The sequence below is a fragment of the Priapulus caudatus genome, unplaced genomic scaffold, assembly GCF_000485595.1.
Source record: "Priapulus caudatus unplaced genomic scaffold, Priapulus_caudatus-5.0.1 Scaffold458, whole genome shotgun sequence".
NCBI classification, from domain to species: Eukaryota; Metazoa; Priapulida; class Priapulimorpha; order Priapulimorphida; family Priapulidae; genus Priapulus; species Priapulus caudatus.
Window position 1 is genome coordinate 167,124 of NW_014577519.1, and position 11,199 is coordinate 178,322.

General features: G+C 46.2%; 1 protein-coding gene across 1 annotated transcript in view; it reads left to right on the plus strand.

The window, feature by feature from the left end:
• The window catches only part of LOC106810614 (PH domain leucine-rich repeat-containing protein phosphatase 2-like), a 91,421-nt gene that overhangs the window by 51,794 nt on the left and 28,428 nt on the right, over nt 1–11,199 (plus strand). Inside the window, exons 8-9 of the mRNA XM_014814030.1 lie at nt 458–538; nt 1,184–1,403. Of these exons, the coding sequence (XP_014669516.1) occupies nt 458–538; nt 1,184–1,403 (301 nt within the window). The remainder of the gene's footprint in view (nt 1–457; nt 539–1,183; nt 1,404–11,199) is intronic.

Sequence of the window (11,199 nt, forward strand, 5' to 3'; positions counted from 1 at the left end):
CACACACACACACACACACACACACCACACACACACACACACACACACACACACCACACACACACACACACACACACACACACACCACACACACACAGGCACGCGCGTACGCCCGCACGCGCACACGCACGCACGCACACACTCACACGCGCTATTACGCGCACGTATATAGACACGAACACGCACATACAGCGTCGTGTGTGATTACACCTTAGCGAGTGATCACGCTTCAATGTCAGAGCCTTTATATATACTACAAGGGCGTCAGTGTGTGTGATTAAACTCGATATGTGTTGGCTTAAGGATCTCCGTGTAGGGAATAATGTCCAATCTTTTAAAGAATACTATTTGATGTGAAGATGATTTCAAAATCTTTTGTTGGCATAGCGGCTAGCGCTCGGAAAGAAAGTATAACAAAAGTTTTGTTTAACTCAGCGATTTATGGTGTCTTCTATAGGTAGAGAACATTGAGATGACAGGAAACTACGTAGAGAGATTACCCGGTGATACCGTGTCTGGAATCAAACACATTAAGCAGGTAATGCACGCTCTAGATGTTCCTCACATGTCTAAATATTTAGTTTACGCATCGTCTGAAGGTTTGCCATTGTAGTTGTAGAGCAGAGTCGCAGACCCCAACTCACGGAGATGGTTAGTTACCATCCATGTTCCCAGTGCTTCCATCTACCGAAGAAACGATTTGCAACGCATTTATTTTATTTTCAGTAACTCATCAGCAACGCACGCGTATTGCTGTGACATGGGATTTATGATTTTTTTTTGTATTGAGAATGATGCGTTGCTTGATTCATGTCAAAAATATCTCCCGAGCACTTTGGTAGCGTCTGGTCGATGGTTTTGCCCATGACACCGTTGTGATAACCTTTGTGGTGACCTCTGCGTCGTGTTATTGCCTTACATCATGACAATGTTATCGCCTTGCGTCGTGACGGTACTATCACCTTGCGTCGTTACAACCATCTTTTGTCGTCACATCTTTACCACCTTGCGTAGTGACGATATTATCACCTTGCGTCGTGTGTAATCAGCTCGCGTCATGACCGTGTTACTACCTTGCATCGCGTGCAATCAACTCGCGTCATGGCCGTGTTATCACCTTGCGTCGTGAGCAATCACTTTGTGTCGTGCCGATCGTTATCTGTGCGCGTCTGCTCTCAATCAGCTGGACGTGCGACTCAACTGTCTGACGCTGCCGCCGGTTGAGACGATCACGTTTGAGCTGTTTGAGCATCTGACGCACCTCGACGTGCGTCACAACAACGTCACCAACCTCGACCTGCGTAGCCTGCCCGCGTTGCTTCACCTCAACTGCGAGCGCAACCGCCTCGTGCTGCTTCAGCTCAACGGCACCTGCCTGCACAGACTGCTCGCCGCTCACAACAGTACGTATAGCTAGCTAGCCGTCTTCGTTCTCGTAGGCTCTCCTAGCGCTCCCACCTCTCTCTCTCTCTCTCTCTCTCTCTCTCTCTCTCTCTCTCTCTCTCTCTCTCTCTCTCTCTCTCTCTCTCTCTCTCTCTCTCTGTCCGCGCGTGCGCGCGCGCGCGCGTGTGTGTTTGTGTGTGTTTGTGTGTTATGTGTGTGTTTGTGTGTACGTACCCCCTCGTGTACACGTACCCCCTCGTGTACACGTACCCACTCTCTCTATCTATCTATCTCTCTACCTATCTCTCTATTTATCTATCTATCTATCTATCTATCTATCTATCTATCTATCTATCTATCTATCTATCTATCTATCTATCTATCTATCTATCTATCTATCTATACGTGTGTGTGTGTGTGTGAGCGCGCGTGTACGCGTGAGTCCGTATGTATGAACGTAACTGCGTGCGTCGACCTGCATACGTGCGTGCGTGCGCGCGCGCGTGTGTGTGCGTGCGGGTGCGTGTGTTTGCGTGTGTGTGTGCGCGCGGGTGCGTGTGAATTAATCTAGTGGTGTGCTGGATTATATGTGCGAGCGCGCTTGCTTTACAATTTGCATTGTATTGCCCTCGGATGGAGCGTCGCGCACAGCGAGCAGCTAGTTGTTAGAAGAAAGTGGATTTCACTTTCCTAGTAATGATGGTACGCGTACTGTACTCTGTAAGGCAACGTCTGTGAGCCAGAGCTTGTTAATGATCGGTAGTCATTAATTATTGCCGGAAACTTGCGGGAGAAATATGCGCCAGGAGAGGTCAACGCCACCCGTACACATGCGGTTGGCTGCTGCCACCGCACACTAGCTCCTCACAATAGCGCACAACAACAATTATACTTTTACACACATCGCGCTGCTGGCTGACCGGGCGGGCACAACTTTGCGCGTGCTTCGCGAGACGTGTCCACCTTATAAGGGAACCCCGATAAACACTGTCGGCTCTCGTAGCTATATCGAAAGTTTCATTCATGCAGAGGTGCTGTTCTCATGGGACATCACCTCGTCACTATACATTCGCGGAAGATTAAGAAACCGGCGGTTATAAAGCCCGGCGCACACGTGAGTAATTTTACTCAAGTAAAATGATGCATGCGTCAAAATACTCGTGTGCGGCGGGCTTAAACGCGTGTACCATGTACCGTGAAGGAGAGCAGCGTACGGGTATAGCCAGCAGCGGTACTCTGTCACTCGGCGTCTCGCGTCTACTGACACTCCGCCCAGTAAATAAGAACGCCATAGAAACGCGGCGGGTATAGAAACAACAGCGTCGTGGCGCTGGTAATGGCCATCGTGAAGTCGCTGAGCGAAGCGAGAAACAATGTCGCCTCCCATTCATCACTCGGAGAAAGTAGAGCGCTAATAACAATTAGCGAGCAGCGGATAATGATGGGCGCTGCCGGAATGCCCCCCGACAGTCATCGAAGGCGGCCGAGTGTTTGCGGACGATTACGGCCACGGCGCGGACGCCTTGACCATCGCCGCAGCTTAAATTTCGTCCGTCCGATTTCGAGTTTGTCGTTTGTTTGTCACTAGTTTGCGGTCACTGCACATGCACAACAACCACGTGTGCAGCCTGCCGAGCGAGATGTCGACGATGAAGCAGCTTTGCACGCTCATCCTCGCCTTCAACCGATTCACGAGAATACCCGAAGTGCTGACACGCATGCCTCAGGTACGCGAGCGCGCATGCAAGCACCCTCGTACTCGTACACGCACGTACTAGTACACGGGCACGCACGCACTCACGCACGCAATCACGCACGCATACATACACACACAACACACACACACACACACCACACACAACACACACACAGAACACACACAACACACCTACACACACCACACACACCACACAACACACACACACACACACACACACCACACACCTACACACACAGGCAACGCGCGTAACGCCCACGCGCACACGCACGCAACGCACACACTCACACGACGCATAATTACGCCAACAGTATAAGCACACGAACAGCGCAACATACAGCGTCGTGTGTGATTACACCTTAGCGAGTGATCACGGCTTCAATGTCAAGAGCCTTAATATATACTACAAGGGCGTCACGTGTCGTGTGATATAAACTCGAGTATGTGGACTGGCTTAAGATTCTCCGTATAGGGAATATGTTCCAATCTATTTAAAGGAATAACTAATATTGATGTGGAAGATGAAAGATTTAAATCTTTTGTTGGCATAAGGCGGCTAGCGCTCCGGCAAAGAAAGTAATAACAAAAGTGTTTGTTTAACCTCAGGCGATTTATATGGTGTACTTCACTAAGGTAGAGACATCTGAGATGCCAGGAAACTACGTAGAGAGATTACCCCGGTGATACCGGTGTCTGGAATCACACGATTAAGGCAGGTAATGCACGCTCTAGATGTCCTCACATCGTATAAATATTTAGTTTACGCACTCGTCTGAAAGGTTTGCCATTGTAGTTGTAAAAGAGCAGAGTCGCAGACCCCACTCACGGAAGATGTTAGTTTACCATCCAATGTTCCCAGTGCTCCAATCTACGAAGAAACGCAATATATGCAACGCATTTATTTTATTTCAGTAACTCATCAGCACGCATACGCGTCAATTGCTGTGACAATGGAATTATGAATTTTTTTTTTGTATTGAGATGATGCGTATGCTTGATTCAAGTCAAACAATATCTCCCGAGCACTTTGGTAGCGTCTGGTCCGATGGTTTTTGCCCATAGACAGCCGTTGTGATAACCTTTGTGGTGACCTCTGCGTCGTGGTTATTCCTTACATCATGGACAATGTTAATCGCACTTGTGCGTCGTGACGGTACTAATCACCTTGCGCTCGTTACAACCATCATTTTGTCGGTCACCAAGTCTTTTACCACTTGCGTAGTGACGATATTATCACCTTGCGTCGTGTGTAATCAGCTCGCGTTCATGACCCGTGATTACTACCTTGCATTCGCGTGCAAATCAGCACACCGCGCTCCATGGCCGTGTTATCACCTTGCGTCGTGAGCAATCACTTTGTGTCGTGCCGATCGTTATCTTGTGGCGCGTCTTGCCGTCTCATCAGCTGACAGGTGCGACTCAACTTCTGACTCTGGCGCGTTGAGACGATCCACGTTTGAGCTGTTTGAGCATCTGACTCAGGCCTCGAGCGTGCGTCACAACAAGTCACCAAAACCTCGACCTTGCGTAGCCTGCCCGCGTTGCTTCACCTCCAACTGCGAGCGCACCCGCCTCGTGCTGCTGTCGAGCTTGTTGCACTGGCACCTTGCCTGCACAGCTGCTCGCCGCGTCACATGAACAGTACGTATAGCTCCGCTAGCCGTCTTCGTTCTCGTACGGCTTCCTAGCGCTTCCCAACCTCTCCTCTCTCTCCTCCCTCCTCTCTCTCTCTCTCTCTCTCATTCTCACTCTCTCTCTCTCTTCCTTTCTCTCTCTCTGTCCTTTTCTCTCTCCTTTCTCTCTTCCCTTCCTTTCTCTCCTTTCTCTCTCTCTCACATCTCTCTCTCGGTCTGCTCTCTCTCGTACTCTCTCTCTCTTCTCCTCTGTCCGCGCGTGCGCGCGCGCGCGCGTGTGTGTTTTGTGTGTGTTTGTGTGTTATGATGTGTGTTTGTGTGTACGTACCCCCTCGTGTACAACGTACCCACCTCTGCTCTATCTAAATCTATCGTCTTCTACCTATCTCTCTATTTATCTATTCTATTCTATCTAATCATCCTATCTATCTATCTATGCTATCTATCTATCTGATCTATCTATCCTATCTCTCTCTCTCTCTCCTCTCTTCTCTCTATAATACTATAATATATAATAATATATAGTAATAAATATATCTACTATATTAATTATATATATATAATATATATATTCATAATACGGTATATTCCGCAACCAAGCGAGACTGCTGCAGGCTGTAGTAGGCTGTTTTTTTTTTTGTTATTTAGGCTTAATAATTGGCGTCTGCTATATTTGTAATAAATTTTTACGTGTTGGCGTATGAAACTAAGTGCATTTTCTCGGCAGTCTGGCAGGCCCTTTATGTCACTCCCCTCTCCAGAGAAATCTAAAGCTACTCGACGTATATCACAGTAAAAGTACGAAAACTGGTTACGTGAAAATCTCGAATGTTTTCCCGACAGCTGAAACAATGGCCTTCAACAATATTCCGCATTGCTAACTAGAATGAGTGACAACCGCAATATGTTCTTTATCGTTTTGCCAAGCAATGAGCTTAACAAACTACGGACTGGTGTGGTGACTTATACAAGATTGAGAGTACTTAGGGGCAGCCACAGACCGACTTCGCTTGTTACCCAACAGGTGAGAACACTAGACGCGTGTAATTACGTTACTCAACAATAGGTCTCCTTCGTAAACGTAAAATGTCCGCCCAACCCTATAAATATCAAAAGCAACAGAACGATCTTTAATTAAGGTACAATATATCGTCCCCTGTTTGCACCAACCACATGGTGAAACCTGAACTTGCTTCACTTGAATGCAATCTAGTTTGGTTTCGATAACGGCTAATTGCGTGCCAAGGTGCTCGCCAATATCATGAAAGCTTTACATATTTAACAAGCCGCTAAGTAAAGCAATTTTCGCCGGAAAACATTAGTCGCAAATCAACGATTAATTCTCTCTGAGCGCGACAGCAGTGATACCCTCGGTGAAAAACTGCGCTTTTAAAGTAAGTGCGTCTACCGTAAATAGTAAAGTAAAACAATCCATGTCCTCTTTTTCAACAAGATATAAATGATTCTTGTTCACTTTTTTGTGGTTAAATTGCTGCATCATAACTTTCTAATTTCTGCTAATTTCGGTTTGATTATGGAACAAAACACTCGTGACTCATACATAGCCCATAGCAAGCATTTAATGTCGTGATCTTATCTATATAATGGCATGAACTGATCAATATATCAAATCGTCCAGGGTTTTTTTTAATTTTGAAGAACTAACTTGAGAAAACAATCTTATCAGGTAAAAATTCAGAGGATACATTTATTCTGTTTAAATACTTACTTTTCACTGTAAAAACAATATCTCAAAACAAAATTTGTTACAAATATACAACCAATATGAAAATCGTGAGCATCGTCATTTTAACGTCGACAGGCTTGCTGTTCACATGGAAGCGCTGCGGATGCTTCTAACGTCGACCACAACCAGCTGACCCAGCTTCCTGAGTGCCGTGGATGAGCTGTGCGATATAAGAGAGGTGCTCATGTTGGAGCAACAATCGCCTTCCGCAAGCCTAACCAGCGAGGCTGCTCGTCAACCGCCCCAGATGGTAAAGCCCCGACAACACGAGGCGTGCGTCACGCGGCACGAAGAGGTTATTCAGCACGATGCAGTCCTTCCCCCCGTACCCCGTAATATACCCCGTATATACCCCGAATATAAATACCCCGTATATACACTAATCCCAACGATAATCCACTATCGTAAACCCTGTCCCCTTTCTAATCATAATCATAATCATATAATCATAATCCTAACACAAACCGCTTGCCCCTACCCTAATCCTAGAGCCTAAACCCTAAACCTAAACTAACCCTAATCCTAACCCCTAACCCCTAATTCTAACCGCTCACAACTAACCCTAACCCTAACCTAAGAACTCGTAAATATTACACTAATCCCACGATAATCACTAATCATAACCCTGTCCAATATTCCCTAATCATGAATCCTAACACAAACCCTGCCCTAACCCTAAATCCTAAGCCAAGCTTAATCCTAACCCAAACTCTATCCCTAATCGTAACCGTAATAAACCCCAACCCATAATGCTAAAACCTAAAAATTTACCCATAACCCTGATCCGTACTCCTAACACTAACCCATGCCCCGTCTCCACATAACCTAATCCTAACCACAATCATGTATGTAGGGATTTAGGACCATTTTTTTATATTTTTTTGATATATATTACATCTATAATCATATTTTTATTTTTAATTGTTGAATCATAGCATCTTTACATTGGATTTTGGATCATCACGGATGAATTGTCGCATGCGGTGTAATTTCTTACCAACAATTATAATTTCTGGTTTGCTCCGACTACAAGGCTAAAGAAAACCCCTCAATGCGACCAACAACCGCGCTGACCGTCATTCCCACCGCTCAACCAAGCGAAGACTCAACAAGATCAGGAGTTTGAATCTGTCCTTTAACTACCTTACGGACGCCGTGGTTCGAGAGATTTGAGCAACTACCCACGCCTTGTAAGATCCTAACATATGGCCCACAAACTGCCTGCCGAGAAATTCACAGCCGTGTGAGTAGTATTGATCATTTGTGGCCTATCTGTGAGAATTGATTAGGGCGGTATCCTACAGTTTTTTTGCTTTAAATTGTTTTCAAAGCATAACCCAATCAAGCGAACTGGTATCAACCATGCTACTTCACTTACCAACCTACATTCTACTTTCAACCACTAACCCTAAACCCCCTATCCCTTACCCTTAATATAGCCCCTACCCATCTCATAACGCTAAGCCTTAACCCTAAATCTACCTATACCCCACCATAACTCGACCCTAACGCTAACCTAAACAAAGGGAAATGTTCAAACTTACAAATGTAAGTATCACGTACGATATAAAAAATGATATCATTACAGAGGCAAATCCACAAGCTGAAATTCTACACACGAGGAGCTGAACATAACTGGCAACAAGATCGCGTCACTACCGCGACGTCAATAGCGAGCTGGCCTAAACTAGTAGTAAACTGAGAGCAACACTCCAACCAAGCTTAGGCTCTAAAACCGACTTGTTAAAAACAGCAAACATCAAACTGAAGGTACATTAAATGCTGTCACCTACATACCTATATCCAGTGTTAAATTAGTTGTCACGTAATAGCGTCAATGTGCTGTGGCAAGTCGCCAGACGATGGGTGTTTTTTTGTTTATCTCCAATTTAGTTACTGCGATAAATATCCAAATTTCCATATATCTACATTAAATTACTAATATCCTAAATATTGTGTAGTTTCTGAGAGATTTTAATGCTGAGAAGCAAAACCTTATAAGTGAGTCGCAACACTTAGTATTAGTTTCTAGTGCCGAAAGAGCTAAATTTAAGCTCTACTAACTGCTAATGCTCCTCTAGTCTGTGTCACGCAGGTGTTAGACGTGGGATGCAACCAGCTAGCACAAGGTGTCCGTCTCTAACATCATGGCAATCACAGCTGGAGCATCTCGATGTATATCGTGTAATTGCTGGTCTACAGGTCACTCCCCAGCTTTTCCAAAATCATCTAGGTAACTTGTCACGGCCGTCAACTTAATTAATCAGATATTCATTTCGCTTCTATTTTCCAAAAACTAAATCCGCTCCATATAAATCCCCTCTATTCCCTTCCATATACCCGTTTCCCCCATGTTTAGCATAATGTTATGCTAGTGTAAGTCTAAATTCCTTTCTCTAAACTCTTCCCTTCCTCTCTCCGCCAATCTCTTATCATAAATAATGGATCTAATATCGATTATAAATAACCTATCACTGTGCCGCTAATCGTAGGTACACTGTAGCAACTGCTGTTCACCAACGATGCACAATAACTGTTTCACGAGTTACCGTGAAAAACATCTTCACTGGTGGACAATGAAATGCATGCAGGAAACAGCCGCAGTACGCTCACCCCTGCCGAGTCCCCCAGGCGACCGTTGCCCAATGAACAACCTGTGAACGTTGGCTTTCTTCGGAGACGTCCGATCTCGACACAAGTCAGTCGCCCTTCCGTCGATACGTTTCGAAGAAAAAAAAAAATCCAGGCTACGCGCCTCATCATTTCCCGTATTCAAATTATATCCTGTTCATTCAAATTGAATTACATTCCATTCAGCTGTAAGATATCGTATCCACTGTCCTTATAATAGTAATAGCAATTAGTGTCCTCTCTTCCTGGCCAAAGATAACGTCTAAGCCAGTGAATTTAAATAGCTAACCATAAGCCAACAGTTAGACAAATAAGTTAACAGCTGAAAAGCTTAACTCAAAAACAATTGACATCTCACCTTACAGTAACCAGCTAAATCAACAGTTTAAACATTGCGATGTTTTAATTACGTAACTACTTAACTAATTCTAATGCCTTCTGCTGCCTCTCTGTCTCCTCTGTCTCTCTCTCTCTCCTCTTCTCTCTCTCTCTCTGTTCCTTCTCTCTCACACACGCGCCGCCGCTATTGCGACTGCACGGCTGTGCAATCACACAACTTGCGCATTCCCAGCAGTACGGCGCGGACGAGGGCGCTGTTTGCAATCATTCGATGGCGGCGCAAACAACGAGGCGCCGCTGCTGTTGCAGGAGAAAGTCGCGAACCATCATGCGTGACGAGCTCAATCCATCACGCAGCGTCCGAGCAATACATGAAGTACACGATGCTGACCGCTCACAGGTCGCCTATACGCGCCCAAGCAGCGTGTATCACATCCCCCCCCGCGCTAATAGCAAAACGTCCCCCCTCTACGTTTGCGCATGGGTAATAAAAGTCAAATTCTGGTACTGCGCACGTGCTAATGCACCTGCTAGAGATGCCCATGATCATCGCGCAATTTGGGGGAGGACGGTTTGACATAGGTGATTTATATCCAAGCGTTACCCGCCCCTAACCGAATACCAATGTTTGGCCGAATTGTGACGAAAACGTCTTGAAATCTTTTTTACACGTAACTAGAAGTTTTTGTAGATGGCGAGAGAAGCAGGCGCTTTAAAAACAGAAAAACAGAAACATGTAGTTTCGATTTTGTTTGTGGCACTGTAATTGAACAATATTCGTCTAAACTGGCTGATATATTACCGATTGATCCTTGTCACAAAGATTAGCTGTTGATAAAAGTAACATCATTTATATCTTCTACTGTCAGCTCCTTCCTTGCTCCCATAGAAATAAATCTACTCCCTGCCTTCAACTACATCCAGGAAGCTGAAAAGGAACCGGCCAGCGGATATGTGCTCCACCGTGTTCTGTGCACTGCCAGCGCGTAGTCGACAACAATACACGCAGATATTGCGAGCGTGGCGAGGTCGGTCGGCAATTGTTGAAGGCGGTGCTTGTGCCGGCAGCGGTGCGAACTGCTGCGTCTGGACCGGACTTGTTTCACCGTCGTCAGCGATCAGGAGGAGTGCGACCGCGTCAAGCGCAACGAACGACAGCCATCCATCACAATCACCGACGTGAGCTGTGACGTACCGCCGACGCCGCCGCAAGCGACCATCCGCCCTATATAGCACGACGCAGAAACACCTAACATAAGCACGCACGCATTCACGTACGCAACGACACGTACGCCACGCACATCACACCGGGCTGCGCGCGACACAGACGACACACACACGCGCGCGCGCGACGAGCACAACACACACACTCACCAGGCAAGCAAGCAATTCACGCTACGCAAAAACGTACGATGCACGCAACACTCCACATCACTTCACACGCAACGGACGACACACACCTCACACACTCACACACTCACTAGGCACGTCACGGTCGCATAACACTCACACACTAACTAGACACGTAAACGCACGCACAACGCAAACGCACGCACGCGACGCACCGGCAAACATACACAACAACACACCCACACACCACAACAGCGCACACACACACACACACAGACACACACACACACACCACTACACATACACGGACGCACACACTCACACACACCACAACACACACACACACACACATACCACACAGCCACACACACACACACACAGCACACAATAAAACCGAG